This window comes from Atheta coriaria, unplaced genomic scaffold (genome assembly GCF_025399875.1).
Source record: "Atheta coriaria isolate IRGN ID8LTWV9N9 unplaced genomic scaffold, Caltech_Dcor_3.1 hic_scaffold_5_pilon, whole genome shotgun sequence".
NCBI classification, from domain to species: domain Eukaryota; kingdom Metazoa; phylum Arthropoda; class Insecta; order Coleoptera; family Staphylinidae; genus Dalotia; species Dalotia coriaria.
The window spans coordinates 1,720,759-1,745,587 of NW_027045447.1; the positions used below are offsets into that span (position 1 = coordinate 1,720,759).

General features: G+C 38.3%; 1 protein-coding gene and 1 long non-coding RNA gene across 4 annotated transcripts in view; both read right to left on the reverse strand.

The window, feature by feature from the left end:
- Window positions 1–17,647, reverse strand: part of LOC135791962 (visual system homeobox 2-like) — a 37,623-nt gene extending 19,976 nt beyond the window's left edge. For 2 of the 3 annotated variants that reach the window (XR_010548163.1, XM_065302576.1), the window contains exons 1-2: window positions 16,831–17,647; window positions 10,744–10,800 (exon numbers count right to left, since the gene is read on the reverse strand). Coding sequence is in view for 2 of the 3 variants with exons in the window: in XM_065302576.1 (XP_065158648.1) it covers window positions 10,744–10,800; window positions 16,831–17,248 (475 nt within the window). In the remaining variant the exon portion in view is untranslated. The remainder of the gene's footprint in view (window positions 1–10,743; window positions 10,801–16,830) is intronic. The other variant, XM_065302577.1, reaches the window with a different exon arrangement.
- A 5,334-nt stretch (window positions 17,648–22,981) lies between these two features.
- On the reverse strand, window positions 22,982–23,649 carry LOC135791963 (uncharacterized). Its single transcript, XR_010548164.1, has 2 exons — window positions 23,420–23,649; window positions 22,982–23,334 (listed from the first exon to the last, which is right to left on the reverse strand). It is a non-coding gene; the product is annotated as an uncharacterized lncRNA (long non-coding RNA).
- Between the last annotated feature and the right edge of the window lie 1,180 nt (window positions 23,650–24,829).

Below are 24,829 nucleotides of genomic sequence, written 5' to 3' on the forward strand. Positions count from 1 at the left end.
ACGAGCTGCGCAAATTGAATTCACAACAACAAAAAAAATCTAGTTAACTGTATATTGATACTTATACATTGAAATTCTTTGATAATCCGGAGTTTTTCTTGCACGTCGGATGTGCGTAATTGAAAATTGCCCATATGTCGGATTTGGAATCCAAGTTCGCGCGTGGCAAATAACTAATCGAACCCAATATCCTCGCCGGCGCGCGTTTCCATATATTTTTTTCTCATCATCCGCCGCCGAAAATTCAATTATTGAAACGGCGCGCCAGAGGGGATTCCCTTGAGGCGGCGCTGGTCCCCATCGGGGGCGCGCGCTGGGATTTAAATTCACTCGCACTCGAAACGAACCACTTGATAATATGCCATGTTAACTTTAGTGCCGTGCGATGCAGCTTAACAACTCATCTCGGCTATATAGTGATCACGAGAAGTGAAACGTGACATATTTCGATTAATTTGCGTTTGTTTCTTATGTGTGTTGAAATACGCATGAGTATTTTGCAAGTCAAACAAACTGCTTGAGATGTAAAGATGTAAAGACAGAGATCAAATAGATTGTCTAGTGCCTACTCGAATTGTTGAATATTTTGATTTGGAGATTTTGCTGTCAGTAAAGTGGAATATTATGATATTAACGTGTTAAAAATTTTATAAATTTATGATTTCTTGAGTTTTTATTAAAATAAAGAATTTATGTTTTTCTTTAGTCAATTTCAAAGATTTTACTTTGTTTAACAAATTAAAAACGTAAATAGCTTTTCAAAAACCTGGTAAATTTTAATATTTTACCATTTTTGTTATTTTTTAATGAAAAGTCAACTGTAAAAGGTAAAAAAATTATAGATTTTATGTTTTCCTTTGGTTAATTTTAAAGATTTTACTTTGGTTAACAAGTTAAAAACGTAAATAACTTTTTAAAAACATTGAAAATTTAAGTTTTTGACCATTTTTGTGATTTTTAATGAAAAATTTATCATAAAAAGTAAAAAATTAAATATTTTTACTCTTGAACTATAAATTTCTAACATTTTTATTAGAGATATTGTGATATTAACTTGATAAAAACATAAAAATTTAAGTCTTCTTCAATTTTTATTACTTTGTAGTGAAAAATCAGCTCTAAAAGTTTAAAAATCGATTTTTTAAATTTTTGTAATTCAAATTTCAAAGATTTTGTTTTGACAAATGCGTTAAGAACATAAATAGCTTTATAAAAACAAAATAAATTTAAGTTTTCTTCAATTTTTGTTACTTTGTAGTAAAAAATCAACTCTAAAACATCAAAAACTAAAGATTTTACGTTTTTTTCTTGTAAATTTCATAGATTTTACTTTGATTTACGAGTTAAAAACGTAAATATGTTTTTAAAAACACAATAAATTTAAGTTTTTAATCATTTTTATTAATTTTCATTAAAAATCAACGCTAAAAACCTAAAAAATTAAAAATTTTGTCTTGAATTGTGAATTTTCTAACATTAAACGCATTAAAAACATAATAAATTTACGTTTTCTATAATTTTTCCTTTTTGCAATAAAAACCAACTCAAAAGAGCAAAAAATCAAAAATTTTATATTCTTATATTCTGAATGTCTAAGATTACGATTACGAAATCTCTCCGTTCCCCAAGATTCATGGCAGCAATCGACGCGGAAAAGTAAATTGTCCACCGCAGGAATTATTATTAAATTTGCGGAGCAGTCCGCGCAGCCAAAACACTATATACGTCGTCGGCGGGCTGCGGCCATAACATCCAATCAGTGTGGATTTATGCGCGCACAAGAAGCGGGTGAGCCTTGTAAATTCCGCCGCGGGCGGTCCGCGACCAAATCCAATTGTGTCAACGCATAGTAGATTAAGTCGATTGATATTTGGGCGCGGGCCCAGCACTATTCACATTCGAACCATTCGGGGATCATAGATTAAGTGCGTTTGTATTCTCTCCCAGCCACATTAGAACATATTATAAAATGGGAACATGAGCAATCTCAAAGACATGCAATTCAAGCGATTTATGTGCAAATAAAATAGATTATAATGTATTCGAGACGTGTAGGGGACTACAAATGCGATGTTGATTGAATAAACATTGAGATTATATCAATATTTACGTTTGGAGGAATTAAAACATCTCGGTTTGTTTTTTGTTGTGTAGTGTTGTGTAGTGTCAACCATCATGCAAATCTTTGACATCACTCATGATTTCATGGGTTGGGCTATCGAGTGCCAGAGTTTGCGTTCGCGCAAAAATCCCCTCGACTAATATTGCGATTTGCCATCATTGTATGTCGTGAGGTGTGTTTTATGCTCGCAATCACAAAGCCTCCCCAGCATCTGCATGAGCATGAATCCCTCTCTCTTCCGCAATCAAGTCATCCATCATGACTTTCGAGACCCCTTCAATTGACATTTCATTAACGAGACAAATTACTACAACTTAATAATAAACAAATCGAAAAAAAAATGAAAAAATAAATTTTTATAAAGTGAGGTTATAAAAGTGAGGTTATGGATATTCTACGATATGTGTGGGTTATGTCGTTTTTTTTGTTTATTATTTTGGCCAAGGTGATATTCATACAATTCGCATAGGTGGAGTTTTTCACACCTTCATTCCTTTAATTCTTCGACACCTCCATTTCATCACCTGACCTGTTTCTCGAACCCATTCAGCCTTTTGTCTCTTTGGGGCTGTGTGGTTCCTTTGGTCCTGCTCTCGTTTGATTTCGCACACGTTTCGGTTTTGTTTTCGTTTTCGTTCTGATTCACACTTCACACCTTTTATAATCGTCTTTTCTTTTCGGCCCGGTCGCGCCGGATGATGGTTTATTATTTTTGTAAAATTTTCAAGTATGATTTGAGCACAAGATAGAAATCTCCAGCGTAATTTGATATCGGGAGTGCGTTGAGTTAAAGTTAGAATTGGATGTCTTAATTTTAGGTTCACAGACGCGCCTTGGACGTATGTGACGTGTCAATGTCTTTTTGCCCTTCGTCTTCAAAGTGTTTGATATTTAACTAGGATGCAACACGGAAAAATAACAAATATTCGCAGCCGACAAAAGAATGCGATGCGTTTTGTTGCGTTTTGATGCGTTTCAAAGCGTTTTAAGTGCTAATGAACGTGTGTGACGTTTCATAACTTTTGACATCTTATTAAACTCACTTATCTAAATATAATCTGCGTAGAATAACAAGAGAAAGTCGTGGATTTGTTGGATTTGCACGCAAGCGGATATCTGTTTAGCTGGTGGCGTTTCCGGGGCATGCCTTTTCCCTTCGCCGCCTCCTCGCCTCCCGAATTCCCACTTGTTTCTGCGCACTCCGCGTGTTTCGGATCAATATCACGTTTTGCCATACGCACACCTACTACCACTGCCACAGCGATGCTATTATTTCTCAAACGCAAAAAATAATTAACTCAAAAAACTTCAATTGCCATCGTATAACAAAACAAACACAAAAAACAAGTTTGCCTAGTGAATTGTATAAATCAGGCGGAGCAATTAGCGGTGGTAAAAGTTTAATTCGTTAATGCGACAATTACGATTTTGCATCGGACGCTAACGATGGCGACGCAGACGTAATTTCATAATTGGAGAAATTCGCTCGTTGACTTCGCCTCGGCGGGCGCGCAACTCCTTCGAGCGCGTCTTCTTCTTCTTCTTCGCGCACTGCGGACGCGGCCGTCCTCATTGTTAGCATTGTTAGTCGACGACATGAAAGAAACGGCGGAAAACTTTTGAAAGAAATTGCGGTTCGGCCATCCGCGAAGCGCGCTGCTTTTAGGTTTTGAATAAAAATTGAATTATTAAATTGAGCCGTTTTTCTCGTTATATATGCGCGCGCCAGATACGCGTGAAAAACCGCACACAGAGATAACACAAACGCACAAACAAACAAACACCACAGAACGGGCATATTGCAAAAAAGAGGAGCGGAAAGTTTAACCGAGCAGAAATGTATAATGGCCGCCGTGCTTCAAATTGGACATTAGACGAATATTTTCCACAAAGATTTCCACCATCATCACAACCAACCCATGAAAAAAAACTTATTCATTCATAACAATCATAACATCTATCAATTTTAATACTCGACAAAAACTTGTTTCTAAACATTTCAAGCACCGTTTATTGAACTCATTTAATAATAGAAATTTAGTTAAATCTGACTTGAATTCAACGACTTTGTAATTGCCTATTATGAGACGCAATCATTCACATCCGTAGCGCTGCGACGTGTAGAATAAATATTAATATTATCGATGGGCCGAGAGTTTTTTTCAACAAGTCGAAAGATGCAGCCAACTAAGCGCCGGCCGACGATATAATAAGCACTCGACGCGCACAAACGCTCGTCGCCTAATGATATAATTTTAAAAGGCGCACCGTAATTCAGTCCAATATGTTACAATTTATACGCGGCCATCCAGAGATGTAGCTAAGTGCGTAACTAAATATGTTTACAAAGAAAACAGGAAGAAGCGGCGCTGTGCGTCGGCGAATTGGGTAATTTAATACAAATTGGTTGTGGACGCGTCAGATCAGAATGCAACACAACACATTTGGTGCAGTTGCATGTTACAACGTTTAAAAAAACGTTAACTAGGCGCCAGACAACTTTTCATTGAATATTTGATGGTTATTTTATTGAAAAACTGAATAATTGGTTGCCTATACTTGATTTTAACAAGTAATTCCTGAAATGTTTTATTTTATGTTGTTTTGGTTGCCTAGGTATAATATATTGTAATTTTATGAAGAATAAAGCAAGTTTTAATGAAATTATAGCTAAACGGTGTTTTAATTGGGTTATTTAATTGATAAACTGAATAATTGGTTGCCTAACACTTGATTTTAGCCTGTAATCCACTGAAATGGTTTATTACATGATGTTTTGGTTGCCTAGGTATAATATATTGTAGTTTTATGAAGAATAAAGCTAGTTTCAATTAAATTATAGCTAAAAGGTGTTTTAATTTGGTTATTTAATTGAAAAAATGAATAATTAGTTGCCTAACACTAGAATTTAACAAGTAATTCACGGATATCTTTTATTTTGCGTTGTTTTGGTTGTCTAGGTATAATTTATTGTAATTCTATTAAGAATAAATCTTAATCATAATGAAATTATTGCTAAAAGGTGTTTTAACTTGTTTATTTAATTGAAAACTGAATAATTGGTTGCCTAACACTCGATTTTAGCCTGAAATACACCAAAAAGTTATATTTCCTGATGTTTTGCTTGCCTAGGTATAATATATTGTAATTCTCCGAAGAATAAAGCAAGTTTTAATGAAATTACAGCTAAAAGCTGTTTTGATTCGGTATATTGATGGGTTTAGATATAATCCGTTTGCTTTGCGCGGCCGACATTTTCATATTTACAATGTAAAGACATCTGTCAACAGACCTCCCCGTGAAGCGTTCGCAACCCGTCATTATCCATTATGATGATAATAATCGTCGCCGTCCGCCGCGCGTCCCACCTTCACGCCTTTCACGCGCGTATCGAACGCGAACACACATGCATAATGCATACGACACGATTCGATCAACCTCACCTCAGTATATCTTCGAAATCGACAACGCCCTCTACGCATTATGTGCGATCAGCAGCGTTTACCTCTCTGTGAGCGTATTGTGTGCGTTTGGGAAAGGGTTGAAAAATGGATACAATTGCAGTGTGCAATCCGACCCAATCCTAGGCCAGTTAATCCTAGAAGATGTCGTTATTTGCCTACCATGTTTCTATTCATCCGAGTCATGCGATTGTTGTGCCCCTCTTGTAAAAGTATAAATAAATGTTTTCATTGGTAGTTCTCTCACGGGGTGAATGTTACAATAGATTTCGAGGCGTTTATTTACGTTTGGAGGTATTTATTGTAAAATGAAAGGGTTTTCATGAAACATCTGGTTGAATGTGTGAATTTCAAATGAAAAACGATTTAATTGCCAATTAATATGATTTCCAGCATTTCAATGCAGGATATTTGAAGTAGTTTCAATACTTTTTGTGCGTTGGCGTTTTTCTTGTTAGCTTTTATCCCCTTGTACTTGATGTATTGCTATTTTCGTTCAACGTGTCGCGCACTCATCGAAGTTTTGAACCACTATTAAAGAGAAAACGAGCCTTTTAAGTATTCCTATGCCGCTGTCAAAGAGAGCAAAACGTGGCGCACATGCAAACCGGGGGCGAAATTTACCCAAGATTTAGATGCACTACGGACTGTTGACATCATCATTATACACTTTTACACTTTAAAATGTCGAAAACGCCAAAGATTTTCTTTTGATTTGTAAATATTTTAAAATTTTACGTTTTTAGAGGTTTTAAGAGGTTTTAAGAGGGGAAATGTGGAGAGATTAAAGGTATGGTTAAAGGGGAAGTGGGTAAAACCTACTAACCTTCAAAATGGAGTGGGGGTTGTGTGCAATTGGAGTAAAACTTGCGAAAAGTTGCAAAAAATAATTCCAGCAGTTCCCAAATTTCACAAAACACAATTTTACGACTTAAATATTAAATTTAAATTGATTTTACAATAAAATATTCAAGATTGAAAAAAATAAACCTCATTGTGTTGAATTTATAACCAAAGCCAAGCTTTCAAATTGAAAAACGATAAAACAAAGCCCAAACAAAGAAATAGAAAATCTCTGTGATGCGTATTCAAAACGTTTTTCGAACGCAATGCGAGAAGCTATTTTCTATGAACATTAATGCGAAGTCATTTAAGTGCTCTTGTGAAAGACTATTGCGCAGATAGTTTTGACTCGTTTTAAAACTGAAAATGTCCTTTCTCCACTTGCATTAGAAACGGGCAAGGTCAAAAAATTTGCAGTATTGTGTGTATATTTGGAAAAGTTGATTTTAGACCATTTCTTAATGCTGCATACATTTCATGTGGATCTCTAATATTTTCTTCTTGTACGTATTTTAGAAAATGAGTTAACTCATCAGTGAAATATTCTGGCTCAATATCTTTTTCATACTTAGCCAATAATCGCTCTACACAATCATTAGTCTCAACACGGCTTAATTTTAAATCAAAGAAAATTTTAAAATCGTTAAAACATTGATATAGACATCGCTCCTTAGAGTAATTTCTGATGTTAATACATCACATACAATAAAAAAATTTCTTGACGAAAATGCTGTATCATTTTTGTTCGCTTCATCATATGGATATTTGCGTTTTCTTTGTCTCATCTCTTTATAAGAATGATGAGCTGTTACGGATTTAGCCTCCTCTTCAACAGTTTCGAAATTATTTCTGACCTCTGTTATAAATTCATTTAATGATTTTAATAAACTAACACTATTAAGAATATTTGTCTTTGGTTCCTGTAAGTTTTTGCTGGTAATTTCGATTCTCTGTAGGAGTTTGTTCCAGAAAATATTTAACAGTGCCTTTATAGAAGCTCTTGTTGATTATTGACTGCAGTTTTGAAAATCACCCACGCCAAATCGTCTATGCACAAAACTTCGAGAAAAAACCTTTGTAGAACTAGTGTTGTCGGGGTTGTGATTCAAGACTCACTGACCACTCTCTGTTTTTCTTTTAATCCAACTACCTACCACCCCAAAAATCTAGATAAAAATTGTAGGAGGATAAACGTTGGTACAACGTGTTCCGCAGATGTGAAAAAATGATAGAAAGACGAAATAATTAATATTCCAAAAAAGAGAGCTACCCGCTATTTTACAACCTCAATGGAATATTCCTCAACTCAAAAAAATTGGCAATATACTACTCGCATTATAGCTATAACTTTCTAATGCAATATTCAAGAAAAGGTCACAAAAATTCGTGGCAGAAAATATCCAAATTTTATTTTAAACAGTTTGTCAGAAAGAAATAAAATCGGAGATAAAAAGTTTTAAGTCAGCTATATATCCGTGACGGTTGCTTTGCGGACACGTGTGAAATGCCGTTTTGGGCGCCAAGCGAAAACCGATACGCTATTCATAAAGGCTGAGGTCAAAACCAACTGATGAAGTATTTGTGAAATTACTATATCTATATGGGACATATAAGTGCCAGGGGCCCCTCAGTCAGCCGGGGCCCCCCAGGCAGCCGGGGCCCTAGGCGCGCGCCTAGTGCGCCTAGGCCGTAATCCGCCACTGAGTATCATTGAAATTATAGCTAAAAGGTGTTTTAATCTGGTTATTCAATTGAAAAACTGAATAATTGGTTGCCTACACTCAATTTTAGCCTAAAATTCACCAAAATGAACCAACATGATATTTTGGTTGCCTAGGTATAATATATTGTAATTCTCCGAAGAATAAAGCAAGTTTTAATGAAATTACAGCTAAAAGCTGTTTTGATTCGGTATATTGATGGGTTTAGATATAATCCGTTTGCTTTGCGCGGCCGACATTTTCATATTTACAATGTAAAGACATCTGTCAACAGACCTCCCCGTGAAGCGTTCGCAACCCGTCATTATCCATTATGATGATAATAATCGTCGCCGTCCGCCGCGCGTCCCACCTTCACGCCTTTCACGCGCGTATCGAACGCGAACACACATGCATAATGCATACGACACGATTCGATCAACCTCACCTCAGTATATCTTCGAAATCGACAACGCCCTCTACGCATTATGTGCGATCAGCAGCGTTTACCTCTCTGTGAGCGTATTGTGTGCGTTTGGGAAAGGGTTGAAAAATGGATACAATTGCAGTGTGCAATCCGACCCAATCCTAGGCCAGTTAATCCTAGAAGATGTCGTTATTTGCCTACCATGTTTCTATTCATCCGAGTCATGCGATTGTTGTGCCCCTCTTGTAAAAGTATAAATAAATGTTTTCATTGGTAGTCCTCTCACGGGGTGAATGTTACAATAGATTTTGAGGCGTTTATTTACGTTTGTTGGTATTTATTGTAAAATGAAAGGGTTTTTATGAAACACCTGGTTGAATGTGTGAATTTCCGATTTAATTGCCAATTAATATGATTTCCAGCATTTCAATGCAGGATATTTGAAGTAGTTTCAATACTTTTTGTGCGTTGGCGTTTTTCTTGTTAGCTTTTATCCCCTTGCACTTGATGTATTGCTATTTTCGTTCAACGTGTCGCGCACTCATCGAAGTTTTTGAACTGCGGTGTTAAAGAGAAAAACGAGCCTTTTAAGTATTCCTATGCCGCTGTCAAAGAGAGTAAAACGTGGCGCACATGCAAACCGGGGGCGAAATTTACCCAAGATTTAGATGCACTACGGACTGTTGACATCATCATTATACACTTTTGCACTTTAAAATGTCGAAAACTCCAAAGATTTTCTTTTGATTTGTAAATATTTGAAAATTTTCAAGTTTTTAGAGGTTTTAAGAGGAGAAATGTGGAGAGATTAAAGGTATGGTTAAAGGGGAAGTGGGTAAAACCTACTAACCTTCAAAATGGAGTGGGGGTTGTGTGCAATTGGAGTAAAACTTGCGAAAAGTTGCAAAAAATAATTCCAGCAGTTCCCAAATTTCACAAAACACAATTTTACGACTTAAATATTAAATTTAAATTGATTTTACAATAAAATAAGCAAGATTGAAAAAAATAAACCTCATTGTGTTGAATTTATAACCAAAGCCAAGCTCTCAAATTGAAAAAACGACAAAACAAAGCCCAAACAAAGAAATAGAAAATCTCTGTGATGCGTATTCAAAACGTTTTTCGAACGCAATGCGAGAAGCTAAAGGAGAACTGCGTCGCGAGAAGCAAGAAGACTGCGCGACGTGCACGGCGCACCATATTTGAAAATGGCGGCTCTCGGCTGCGCGTGTTTTGTTTCGTTTCGCTGCTGTTTTCTGCAGGCCCGTTAAAGCCGTCGTGAACTGGCACCCAGCATCAATGCGCGTTACGTTTACCAATACTTCCCTTTTCTCACATCCTGTGTGTGTGCTTTCAGTATGAAAACAATCCAAGCGTAGATAAAAATTTAAAATTAAAAAAAAATAAAATCTAAGATTTTAAATTGTCGCGTAATTCTGTTGAAATTTATTTGTGATAATGTTGGATGTTGGTTGTTGGCGGATGACTCGGTGTGCAGGTTCTTTGTGTATTTTGTTGGGCATTTAATGGCTCGTGTAATGCACGTCGGACGAGCGCGCGCGGGTTCCTGGTGGCCCTACCCCTCTATAAAACATCCTGATAAATGACTTCAGCGCGGCGTAATTAGATTAAGCTAATGCAACATTTGCACCACCGGCGATGAGCGCAACCAGCGCGACAGCGTTTTCCGAAAACGTCATTTAATAAAGCTCGTGATGCGAATGTGTGGTATGCAAAAGCCGTCCGCTCGTACTTTGCATTTTAATAAAATTAAATTCCAGTTAGTTAATATCAAATATTTCACGCACCATTACGCCTAGCTTACACAAAAAGCTTCCGCACGAGAAGCTAACAAACTATACGCAGTTAAGAGCATAAAACATTTAAATTTTTCAAGTAACAAAAATATTATGTATGTTTAGTTGCCTAAATACTTATAAAACCTTTTGGGGACCAGTTGTATTTATTATTTTAAAATTTCTTTTGTTGACCTTTAGAACAACATCTTTGTGTGCTTGTGGGTGCACGGGATGTCTGGATGTGTGAAGGTGCAAAGATTTCTCGAGTGTGCGATTTTAATCTATTCACATGTCTGTCACGCCAACACTATTCAAGCATTCGGATGGAATGTGCGCGGATTTTAAATGGACCGAGCTTGTACATAACAACAAATAAATTTTTTATTACCTGATAAGCAGGAGCCTGGTCCAGATGATCCAAAAGTTGATTTTAACTGAGGAAAACCTGAAACAAAAATTCAATATAAAAATATTTATTTTGTTAATATAGGCAACTTTTATTACATTTAACTAAAAATTTAAGAAAATTATTGAGTTAAAAACTATTTTAATTAGTAATTCATGTTTATAATGTTGTAATATTTGTTTGAACGTGTTTAACTTACAATTTATTTATATTTGCACGTGTTTCACGTCGCGTGGATCGTCAGTAACTGATTTAATATGTGTTTTGTGATGTTTAGGAAGATGAAATGTATTGAATCGACAAATTTGTTATCAGATGTTGTTTTCTATAATTTTTAACAGGTTTACACATAGTATCGTGACTTGAATTAAATAATTTATGTTTTATTTTGTGTTTGTATTTTTTTGTAATTTTAAACGTTAATTTCACATTTTAAAGTCACTTGTATCCCTTTATTACCTTTTATAACTTTATACACCTCGCGAAAAGACTTAATTCACTTCTTTAGCATTCTTTGCAACGCCTCACACCGACAGTGCAGTTAGGTACGTATCTCCGGTGTGAGCTAGACGTCCTAGTAGCGCGCGAACTTAATTACGTCAAAAATGCTAAGAATGTGAACTTCTTAATTAAATGCAGTTTTCGCCGAGACAGCGCTTGGCGTCCGACGCGGACGACGCTTATTCGCCCCCGCCGGAATGAGCTTAGGTAGAAGCTCGGCGCGACGCGACGCACAGCGCCAGTTTAGTGGGAGATGAATAAGTTTAATTAAACCCTCGTGTTTTATTAGGTCGCTATATAGCGTGCCTCTAACATTTAATGTGTCGCTCGTTTCTCTTCTCCATTCTGGCAGTCTTGCACATTCATTATTTTATTACCTACGCGCATATAACAAATTTTAAACACAAATTTTTCTAAATTTTATTTATTGCAGGTTATGTTTGGTTATGTTACGCGTGAGTGAGAATGATGTGCAACTCATGGCGCCGCCGAACAGCGCTCGTTGGAACTAATTAATTATCGAGTCGCAGTTAATTAATGCCCTAACGAAGAACGAACCGCCGGCAGTCGGTATTGCCGCCGCCGCCACCACCGCCGCCACACCACTACCAGCGGCGTGTTACCCCCGTTTGCATTCGCACACCGACGTGATGCAAACAAACACACGCATATTGAATTCTCGCCCGACCCTTTGTTTTCGTCTAATTCAATTTCCTACGTTCGCCGCCTCCACACCACTACACGCCGAGGAATATTGGGTTTTACCATGACTCGATAACAACAGTAACGTTTGCGAATCAGCGTGTGCATAGGGTGCCGCCACCGCCGCCGCCGCTGCTGGTGCTTTCATTGTTTTCGCGTTTGCATTGTTTCGATCGGGCCAAACCTCGCCGCGCCGCCACACGCGCATTTTCCGATAACTCTTCGCGAGCCGCCCGCCCCCGGGGAGGTAGAGTTCCGGTACGGTTCGACACCTTTCCACAATGTGTTTGATTATGTTATGTTGCCGCGAGGTACGCACTACGCGTTTAATTGGAAGCCACTCTGTGTCATAATTACATTCATCGCAATCTCACAAATCAATTTTTAGTGTCTGCGGGCACTCAGTAATTATAAATCTATCAATGACCTTGTTTATTATGGAAAAAATCGCTTCCGGTTTTAGCAAATTTTGTATTGCGTGCTATCAAACGCTCTGCGCAGATCTGCTGAATGGCAGCCGAGATCCCATTAAATCTCTAACGTCTTTTGTGCGCGAACAAAAGCGCATCGCCGCTCTGTGTGCGCACCAACTTCCACCAACGCTCGTGGTCAAAATAGTTTTAAATCGATCCCTGCTTACGGCATCTTAACTCGGGCCACGCACACCCGAACATTCTTCAACACACCGGATTTTATTCGCTTTATTATATTTGAATGGCGCATAGAAAAGATCTGTAGGGTTGTGAGGAGATTCCAAGATAGGCCAGTGTAAAGAAGAAAGCGAACGAGGTTTGAGACCAATTTAGATGAAAAGCCTTCTAGTAGATCTTATTATCCATACAACTTTGTCAGGTCGCACTTGAGTGTCACCACAAATCCAGTGTTAACTTCTATTGAATGTTATTCTGAGGTTATTGGGTACACTTAGTAGAAAATTTGTGTTTTGGTTGAGCTGCACGCTTAGATGTGGAATATTGTCAACATTTTGACGGCCACTTAACCTCGCGCTTCGGCCTTTTGTGTCCCGTGTCCTGCTCGTGTCGGTTTACGGAAGAGAACCACATGAATACAACACCGGAGTAAAATGATCAGCTTCACAGCATCACAGCTCTATTCTTAGAGGAAAATCTCTGTAAACATTGATTTGCTCGACTGGTGAACACTTTCCGGGTGTCATTTGATATTTTTATTAGAATACAATGCGAGCAATTGTGTTCCAATAAAAATATCAACGTGGAATGCGGAGATTCGGAGTCGTTTTTCATTTTGAGCCACAATACCGTTAACTTTGAGGTTATGTGCTTCATGATGAAGTAATAATGAACATTCCATTGAGTAAATTCTTTATAATTATTCTTTTCTAAGTTTTATTTCTTAATTATACCATTCCGACACGTTGGAAGCGAATTCCTTGGACGAGTAAATTCGCTGGTTATTTAATTATTTACTTACGCGCTCAACGGAGACTTAATTTAAGCAAAAATGTTCCGGAAAGTAAATTCTTGGTGGAATACAGTAAAAGATCGCCGGGGAACATAATGTAAACGCTTTGTCTAATTTTAATCTGTTTTCGTGCATTTGCAACCCCCGGCAGCACCTTCAATGAGTGCGGGTGCTTCAGTAGCGAATACAGTTGTTGTCGTGGTCGTCCACAGCAAGAGGGGCAAGAGTTACGAGACGCGCTTTGGGTCGAAATTACCCGCTTTACTGATTTGCGACCTCGCGACTCGTCGCGCCAACGAATGCAAATGAAATTCCAAACAGTAATTGCGCCCATGCCCCGGCACCCGACGACGGTGTGAATATGGCTTATTGTAGCTAAGGTTTTACGCTTCACGGAAACACGAAAGCATAGTGTTCCGAACAGGTCATATATACCCAGCGAGGTTTGACAGATATATTGCCTAAACAGGCCCATAGAAAATACTACCAGCTTGGTATTCACCAACAAAATCATTTAATTACACATAAACATTAAGAACAAATCAAGAAAATTAAAAATAAAAAATTTTATGTTAAAATTTTGAGGTTAGTATTACTTCCGACTACCCTGATCAATATACCCATTGCTAATCTGACCCATAGCACATCCTAAGCGGTTGCAAGTTGTAACGTATTGAAATAGTATCCGCATTGTGTTGTTAAATGGATTATTAGATCCCCTTGAAAGATTTCTAAGTGCGGAACATCTTTCCAATTCAGGTGTCGTGTGTCACTGTCACACCGCATCCCGTTACAGTTGCACATGCACCATTTATCTGTTGTGACTTGAACGCAACAAAAGAAAAAAGTGTTGTCACTTTTGTCACATTGTACTGCAATTTGCTACATGGGTTGCCTACTCCTTTTTTTATATCCAAAACGTTTAAGTTTAACATTTAAAATTTCAACACCTGGATAAACTAATATTGATCACCGCAATCTCAACTTAGAAATCTATCCGTGCACTTATTTCAGCTCGTTTTCTTATTATGAGCAACGCGTACCTGAAATAATTCACCTTCATTCATGCCCATGTCTTGGGCCATTGTGCGTTATCGCGTCGAGCACTTCATAACTCCTAAGAAATATTCGCGCGAGATGAATACCGACGCACATCATCAATGAAATGCAAAATGCGGCCTTAGGCCCATGGTGTTCATCATCAGGTGAGACGAGGAGAGGCAATAGAACGTGTGAACAGCTTAGCACATGTCAAGTGCAGGGCGGGGGACTTCCTGCCATTGAATTGCCGTGCGCGGCTGCCGCGAGAGAGCAAATCTTTGCGCCGGTGTGTGACGTGTGTGCAATGGTAATGCCTTCAGACAGCATGAATAGCGAGGTGCGAGAGCGTTACCTCTCTCGCCTTGTGTATTCACCCCAACATACAACTCCTTCTCTCCTCGCGGGGTTGTGCACACTCAACTCTTTTCCTCCGCGCGTCGTGCGCGTGAAAACGTAAAAAAATCTTGAAGGAATTTCGTGTCGTTAATTAGCCCCCCTTTTCTTTGGTGGAATGCATCCGCATGTATGTGTGTGTGTGTGTGCGCCAAACTCATTTCGAGCCACACTCGTAACGTGCCTCGTAGAGTATTAATCATTCCAGTGCTAATTTCGCACGTAGAGCAAAGCCCTTGCATTCCGCGGAGACTCTCTACTGCAACCCTTTTAATACTTAACGCGCATAGATGAACGCTAGTTCCTTCCGTGGACACAGTTGCACTAACCTCAATTCTAATCTATTAGGTGGAGTTTTTTGTTTTGTGCGGAGGTTAATCGCTAATAACTTGATGATTTCGTCTAAATTTAGATCGTTATTTGGTTCCAGGCTGCCTTGCGCTTGGTATGCTGGTATTGTCGAGGGATTTTTAGGGAGCGGGGAGCAAACGCGGACCCACTTTGCGTTCCAGACATTCATACATATACTATGGGGACATACAAAGTGTTCCGAAACATATTTCTCTCAAAAATCATTAATTTTAATTTTTTAAACCAAATCAAATAAATTTATAATTTTTAAGACAGTTTTAAATTTTTAGATATTTTTATGTTGTTTTTTATTTGTACAAAAGAGTTTTTGATGGTTTTGGTCTCATATGGTAGATGGTAAGCTATGCATGAGTTAGTAGTAATGCCCGTAACGCGCACGGCAGGCAGACGCGAATGATCCGTTGGTGACAAGCGCACAAAGCGTTCGCCACAGCCACCAGCGCTGCCGGGTGCCCGGGGAATATCTGCGGGTGCGAGCGAAAAAGCTGCGCTTGCCGGGGTTGTTCCCCGAATGCAGAATGCGCGAGGCGCGAAGCGCGAAGAGGGGGTGCGTGTGTTGGCACCAACTCATACAAACCCCAACATACACACACACAGCCACACATAAAATTGGCATAGCGCTCGAATAAAGACAAAAGCGCGCAAAAAAATATATAACCGAGGTGCAAATCCACGAATATTTCGCTGCCGAGCCGGTTTTCGCCCGGCGTGCAGTTGTGGAGGCTGGAAGTTGAATTCGGGCCCTCGGTGGGCACAGTGCTGTTTTAAAGTCGTAGGCAACAAATCGATGAGCTCCCGGACGTGGCAACAGTTTCGGATTGTTGATTAAAAGGCGCGTGCAGAAAAAAAACCAACTCACCGAACAAAAAATGCACAATTTATTTTAACTACGTGTGAATGTGCGCGTTTTATAAGTGTATGTGTGTGAGAGTGTGGAGAGAATTCGAATTTGAATTTGAATTGCGTTTTTTTTTCGCGACGGCACGGCGCGCGCGCGCCGTAAGTAATTACTTTTTTATTGTTGTCCGATTGTTGCGAAATTAAACGTGGGATAATAGACGTGTAAACGCCACACATGCTTGCAAGTGAAGTGACAAATTTAATAACCATTTGTTTTATAAATTTACAGTTTCAACTCCATTCCACAGACGAAAAAAATTGTTTTAAAAATTTAAAACTTCAATTTAATTGTAATTGTAACGATGATGAATTAATTTGTAGTTAAAAACCGTTGTAAATTATCACGTTCTGCGTGTGTATGTGCTCTGGATCGTGAAATGACTCTACAAAAATTTTCACACTTTTCAACAATCGTAATTGTTTAGTTTACGCCTGTTATAACACACTGGTGGCTTCGTTACGGCTAGCATCAGCGCGTTAAATGTCTGTGCGCAGCCCTCACGACCAATTTAATTGTCTACGTTTCTCTTTTTCTTATAAACACAATGCAGGCGCACGTGAAGCATAACAATTTATGTAAATTGTACGAATGTGAATAAAATAAACAGGAAATTTATCGAATTACCACGCTTTCAAGGTGTTAACATCGAAAAATTTATGTAATTTTCTTCTCCGTCGGATAAAACACACATTACACATTATATAAACTAATCCTACCTGAATTAGTACCTTGCGCGTGTGCAGCCAGTCCAAGAACCGTCGCCGGTGATGCCCCACCAGGTGTTCCATTCATCCCGGCGGCGGCAGCGATGTTATGCGGTAGGAACGCCGCCGCCACCGCTGCCTGCGCATTGAAATACGCCATCCGGCTCGCCGCCATCGTCATATGGTGATGGTTGAAGGTATGCTCGGACGGGAAACATGTCGGCACTTGCATATGCCGCTGATGCGGGTTGTAGATGTTGGGCGTGATCGCCGACACTGCAGCGGCGGGTGACCGATGATGGTGTGAATCGCCCAGACCCAGCAACTCCTGGATGGCGAACGGTGACCGCTGCGGCATTGTCTGTGACGGTTTGTTGAGAATACTCGGCGCGGTCACGTGCACGGTACCTTCTAAACTGTCATTGTTCATTTTTCACAAGTTGGATTGCACGACGCACTGCTGGAGATGTGTTTTGGTGCGACACCCGACGGACTTGGAGTCAGCCGAGCGACGGAAGACGATTTTCCGAGATTTTCATCATTTTACACTTTTTTTTTCACTTTTTTCGTTGAATATTCTTAAAAAAATGTCCAAAGTCAATTCAACACTATCACAATTATAGCAAATTATTAATATGAACACATTGTTTATTTTTTCTTGTTAATAAATAATAATTAGTTAAGTAAATTCGTTAGACAATTGTAGAATTTTGCCCTTTTGTCACCGATGCTGACAAGAGTTAGGCCTTGGACCGCTCGTGAGCGAATGTTGCTGCAAACTGACGACTCCAATTTGGAAAAGGACCTCCGGTACCCGGTGCGTCGTCCGCGCGCGCCACACACACTCTCCCCTACGAAGATTATCCAGCGAAAGGACCCCTCGGTCCACGGGGAACGTAGGCGGGGAGTGAGCATGCCTCCAATGGTCTCATTGGATTCATGCGCGCGCATCCACCATTTCCTACCACAAAGCAAACTCAACCTTATGTTCGCCTGCTATACGTAATATAATACCATGAAGTTTTAGAGAATATCAACATGCTGCAACCGGTTAGTACTAGGCGGGGCTTACAGGAGTGATGGCTGGGTGTAGGTGTGTGTGTGCGGTGGCGTCGCGACGCCACATCGTTCTCTCTTCCGGCTGGGAGCAGTCTAGTTTTGCTATCGCTTTCCACCAGTAATCCCTAATCACGTCGACGTATTTTGACAATAACAGTCAAATATTTAGTTGCCTAATTGGAATGACCTCCAATGTCTTTGTTGTTGTCTACCTTGTTTTCGGAAACAATTTTAATTAAAACTGCACTGTAAATTGGCCTGTAATTACACCCGAAATTTATATTCCTTTATCCTTTATTCTGTTATTTGATTAATTTTGGTAAATTTATGTGTTTTAAGTGGATTTTCTCCCCTTGCGACCATCTTGAATACTCACCGCGCTTCTGAATGCGTGCACCGCATCGGTGAAGACAAACAAAAGGCTGTGGGCCGGGCGCGTAATTAAAAATTCACACGGCCATAATGTCTGCGGTGTGCTTGCATCTGATTGGTCGCCTGAGTGATGAAAAAGAATTCGCCAACTCTCAGATGTCAGCCTCACACCTCACATTATTGCAAATAGCCATCTATTATTACTAATAGTCTTTTGTGGCTTTGGCGAATTTTGTCGGTGTATTTCGCTGTCACTCTGTCACTCACAAGGAATAAATAAATGGCTGCGATTTTTTTGTTGCTTGAAATTCAGCGGAAGTGACAACAAAAAATTCAAAATTTTTTCTGTGTGTGTAGTGAATAATTTGCTTAATTTATTTTTCAACTAAAATGCAATTTGATGTTTTTATTGAATGGAATATTAAATTATTTATTTTTTACACTTGTCGTTGGGTTACTTAGTTATTTTGCTCAATCAGCAATTTGCTTGTTATTTAAATTACGAGCCGCATTAATCCCATTCGCATTTGTCACACATTAAGAGCGTATTTCATAATATAATCGACACGAAACGGATAAATTGAAAATGCTGCGCATTTGCGGCTGTGAGCGTTAAATGAATTTAAGGAAAATTTAAGCTTTCCGCTTCTGCTTTCGTTGGATATTTCGATTTCTGCATTTCATTTCATCACCGTTTAAATACATAAATATAATTTCGACAAATATGTTTACTCGTTCAAAGCTTTCTATATCTTATAAGGGATTAACTTTAAATACAAAATGCTAAAATGTGCTTAAACGACAAATTCACCAACGCCGCCGATTGCTGAATTATGTGTGAAATAGTGCAGTGAATACAAATTATGTTTTGTTTAGATTCAAGCGAGTTCCTCGAGTCTTTTTCAACAATTTTCTGAATAATTTGCGCGCAATTATTGTAATTCCACTGCAACAATTTGTCACAATGGTTTTAAATAAGTACTTAACTGTATTGTGATTGGTGTGAAGTAGTTTACACAAATAATTCAATTGTGTTTGTTCAGTGCTTGAAATTTCAAGAAATTTTAACGAAAAAACTCAATTATAACGATGTAGTCTGTGGCTGGCATCTAAACATTCAAATAAAATCTTATTTACACTGATTCTAATGATGGCACCGATGAATTACAAGCTTTCAAAGTATTAAGCATGTGAATGATGAACGCGCATCCTTGCCGATTATCGCATCGCAGTTTTATAATGCTTGTATCCTCTTGAATGCAAACGCAGCGCTGTGCTCTAAATGAAGTAACTTTTTCCGAGCCTATCTCGTTCTTAATGCCCGCCTCCTCAGTGGTAAATTACTTTTTACGCTTATGATAGTCCTGTGCGACTCTCTCTCCTGTCATCATCAGCGACTGCGAACGTTTCGCATATTTCCATTCATGCGGTCCAGTTTAGTCGTCTCATCATTTCGCCCCTTTTGCGGCCTTTTCAGTAATCATGCAAATCGTTTTAAGCAGGCCCGCGCGCGCCGAAGAAACGAGGATTTTCAATTTTCTTCATATTCATATTCATCTCGCGCAAATTGCTGCGTTCGTATGGTTGCAGCACATCAAAAGCGCGCGCGGAATTAATTGAAAGCGCACAAATTTCCAAACGAGCGGATAAATTACGTGCCGGGGAAAGATAATTTTTACTTATCAAGCAATTTTTAAGAAGTCCGAAGGAAAAAACAGTTTCAGTACCGCTGGAATTCAGAGATGTTTTCTAAACGGGTAGTAGATATCGAGCGATGTTCCTAGATTCAGTAGTAGATTGGTGAGATTCAGTCAACTTTCACTTTTCACCTCTAGGTGGCGACTGGGGTAGCACTCAACTAAAATTTTCTAGTATTAGTCTTTTTTATTTACATATTTATATTTTTTGTGTTTTAGGAGTTGGAGTAATTGTTAAATTGATTAGTTGTAAATTGCAGGTGAACAAACAAGTGCTCCAACATTAGTTAGTGCTTATAAATTGCCGATTAGTAATTAATCAGAAACACAGCCGAAAACTCGATCAACTGTGTAGCCATGCAGCCAAATAACTAATCGATGAACAAATTACTTAATTAAACGTGTAATCGCGCTAATAAATTAGACCGTTTTCGCTTGTCAAACGAAACGAACGTTTTACAATGCGCTCGGCGTCAGGCACACGCAAACTTTGCTCGATTTATATAAAATCGTTAATTTATCAGCACTAATAACAAATTAATTGAACGTTGAACATTCATTAATTACAACAACAAGTAAACAACTAATTATTTTAAACTTTTCCAAAACTTATTTTTGACTGATTTAACTTTATTTTGATAATTTTTTAATTTTTGTTGAGTAAATTATGATGGCATTATTAAAGCAGTAATTAACGCTAAAGCGGCGGCGTTGAAGAAGTCACGACACTGATTATTTATTCAAAGGAAGCCGAAGAAGAGCGCTTGGTGTGTGGAACATGAAACGAACTCATCACTAGGCGAAAATCTAGAATACGAACGCGAACGGTAACTCGATATCGCTTGGAGATGATAAATAATAATCAAAAGAAACCGGCGGGCGGGCGAAGATGATGAGGATGAGCGTCAAGTCATCGCGTTTAGGTTTAGGGGGAGATCACCGACGCACAAAATAAAGATGTTATAAAGAAGGTAAGCGATGCGCGCAGAAAAATTTAATATACGATCAAAAGAATGTATTATCACGTCGTTAGTGATTTCCGAGATAAATAAATAAGATACGAGTAAGATCAAACTCGGAGAGATCTCACACAAAGCTCGTTCAGTAGACATAAACCCAGCAATTCGAATTAAGTCCGTCATTATTTTTGATTTTACCCTTTTTTTCTGAATTTTGAAGTATTTATGCGCAAATGACATAAGCCTCGATTTATCTCCCATATCTTTTTCCTCATCATCAGACGACGGCGCTGCGTAACAAGCTCACCGCGAATTCGAACACGCGCCGGCTTCATTTCCGAAACAAATGATTGCAATTTAAATGCGCGCCGCCGCTGCGGAAGTCACGAGGCACGCATTCCGGCAACCTGCACGTCGGGAGGCGGCGTGGCGGATCTGGCAAATAAGTCGAATTAAAGCGATTGCCAGTGATCATGTTCCTGTATATCCGTCCATTCGTCAATCCACGATGTTCAATTTCTCCATGTTCCTGTTCGTCAATTTATAATTCTTTAGTATAAAAAAGTAAAATAATGAAGAGCAATAATCTAAGCAATTAAAATCAGATACAAATTCGTGGCGCGAATAAGAAAACTTTTAATTATTTCAATCAAGTTGAGTTGGTTCTTGAACTTCTCACCCTTTGCCAAATTCTCAGACCACCAATTATTTAACTTTTTATCACCACATTTATTGTTCTCATTAATATTTTGTCTTAAAAATCAATAATTGTTAAAATTTTCATTTAAATCTTTTTTATTGACTGTTTTTTTGGAAGTAGTGATGATTCACGCAAAACTACAAATGCAATTGGAGAAAATTGGATGTCAAATATCACAAGTTGAGCCAATAAGTATCCGTCGCATCCAGACATCGAGATATCCCGACAGGACTTATAAAATAACAAGGTTATAACTTATAACCGTCTCGGATTTCTTTCGAAAAAGGAAGCGGACACCCAAATTGGATCATATCCTATCAATATACTAAAAATATAACCTCAAATCTTGCCTATAAGCGTAAAATTATTTTTTTACTTAAAATGACAAATTTTTTAGGTTATAAAATTTTGTGAAGATAAATCAAGCAATAATCATCGTTAGTATTGTTCCTAAAACATTATCAAAAGTTATAACCATGCATATTCAATAATTTGTCGATATAACCTGAAATATAACCTCAAATCATGTCTAGTAAGCCTAAAAATAATTTTTTTCACTAAAATGACAATTTTTTCAGGTTATAAATTTTTATGTAGGTAAATCTTGACATAATTATGCAATAATCACTATTATGATCTTGTTTAATGATAAATTTGTTAATATAGCATTAAATATAATCTAAAACTTGGTCTCAAAATCGTAAAAATAAATTTTCGAACTTAAAATGACAATTTTTAGGTTATAAAATTTTGCGTCGAACAATCGTGATTAAACATGTAATAAAACATCTTAGCATTGTTCTTAAAACAATAGAAGGAGTTATATCCGTTAATTCGTGAATATAACCTAAAATCTAACCTCAAATCACGTCCACTAAATATAAAAACACATTTTTGCTCCCAAAATGCCTACTTTTGCACCCTGTGAAATTTTGCGTTGAAGAATCGTGACATAATCGCGTAATAATCTTTCTTAGCATTGTTCCAGGCACATTAGCGTTTGGAGAATGTTGGAGAATCGCCGCGAGGCAGCGTCGTTCGCACACGCGCCGCCGCGCAACCCCTCATTCCCGTGCGAATCTGTGCGCGTGTGACGCCCTAATCTGTAATTAACTTAGTTACATTGTTAGCAACTTGTTGAAATTACGGGCCGGGCGCGCAACGAGGGCGAAACTCCGCGCGCGCGTCGGGAAAAGGCCCGAATTTGCCGGAGACACGTACTTTTACCGCACACGCGTTTCGCCTGCCAACCCCGCTTGACACGTCGCTGTCATATTTTCGCAAATATTTTACTAATTACATTCGTTGCGTGCTGCGTCGTTTAACTCCGCGAACTATTACATTCGATTATTTACTCTATAATAATTGTTCATAAATTTATCACGATAGTTATGTAATTATTGTTAAAATCATGATTTGACATGTTTTCAACTGTAACAAGAAAGATGTGTGTTGATAATTATGTAGATCAAAGGTTTTCATCATGGAATGTACGCGACTTTTTGTGTTTCACAATTCCAGCGAGCTTCTTTTTAACCTTTGCGCGCACATAATCAAAACGCTTTTGCGGTGTGCTGTTCCACGTACGCAACCCGAAGCTTCAAAGGCAAAAAAATGCAAAACACGACCCCCATTCCCATTTTTATCATCTTCATTAAACCTTTTGCGTTTGGTATATTCCCTCTCGGTTTTTAGCATGGTGCCAAAGCTCGAAACTCGTTAAGTCAAACTGCAATGTCCAATTGCTCTCTTACTCTTTTTTGCTTTCATCACAGCGGTCTTTATTCATATTCATGTGCCGGGGGTTACCTTACCTTTGGATCAACATGCACGATACGTGCGTGAATTAAAAACTCAAAAGCTGCATTCGCCCAATCGTCGACGACGTCATGAAAAGCTCCTCACCAGGCACCAATCCGAAAGCTGGAGCATCAAAGGTGTTCTTTTGATATCCACACAAATATCTCACATAATTTTTCATTTTTTTTATTTTAAACAATATTTTATAATTATTACTATTAATAAACTAAATAATTACATATTTGTTTAGCTACTGGTCTAAAATGGGAGGGTTCATAATTTTGAAGGGTAGCAAGGTGTGAAATGTCATTATAAACACGAATAAAGCAACGTATTATTCATCATTCGTCATTCATGTGTTGATTTGGTTGCCGGCGTTCATGCAAAACATCAAAGTTCCCCTTCTGGCTGTCATAAAATAAAAAAATCATTGGGCATTACTAATCCTGGGGTAAAGACAGAAAAAATCATCCCTTATGACTAAAACCCGCCCAAAACAAAAATGGCCGATGTTTTCTAATAAATATTTCAAGTATTTATACAATGATGATATGATGTTGATGATGAGCTTTGTTTGCACGTGTGCGCAATTAAGTTAACAATGTCTTGTAACATTTGACATCAATATAGATTTTATCTGTTTTATCGCCATGACTGTCAGCGACGTGCAATTTGTGAATAAACAATCGCAAGAAGAAAAAACGAACATCTGCCCTTCAAAATCCATTCGTTGAGTGAATTTAGTTAATTTTAAAAGGGGTTGGAAGAACGCTAAATGTTGTTTGGTGGTTGTACATCAAATCTCATTAACTTAATTGACGTGGCGCGTGTTGTGACAGCCATTATGCGATTGATCAGATTGAATTTCACGTTCGTGCATTGTTTTGCTTCCTCCAGCCTCCCACACAATGATTTTTCGATGGAATTTAACTCGATTTGTTTTGAGATGTTGTGATCGCCCATTTCCGGTGTGGAAATATAATAATTTACAATAGAAATCCGGGTATTAGAAAAGAGTTATGTGATATACATGTATACTTGGTTGTCTAACGTACATCCGATGAAATTGAATAAGTGCTTTCTCTGCGTTGAGAAAATCGTTTTCTTTCCGTGTGCGTTGAAGTAGAAGGATTTTTGCAGGTTCCACGTTGTTTCCCATGACATTTTCTTAGAAAATCCATGACAGGTCCGTAAACATTCTTTCCCAGCCGCACGGAAAATGTAACTTTATGTTGGTGTTATCTAAGGATGAGAATTCGGTGGCGTGGAAAAGAGGTTGCGGGAAGCATTCAGCACTTTTCGAAATGATGAGCTATTGTGAAAACTCTACAAGTCACTAGCAGGAGCAGGCAAGCCGAGTGCGGAGAAGAAGCAGCCTTTAATCCAATTTATTTTATCATTGTTGCGTTAGGCGGTCCGGGCGG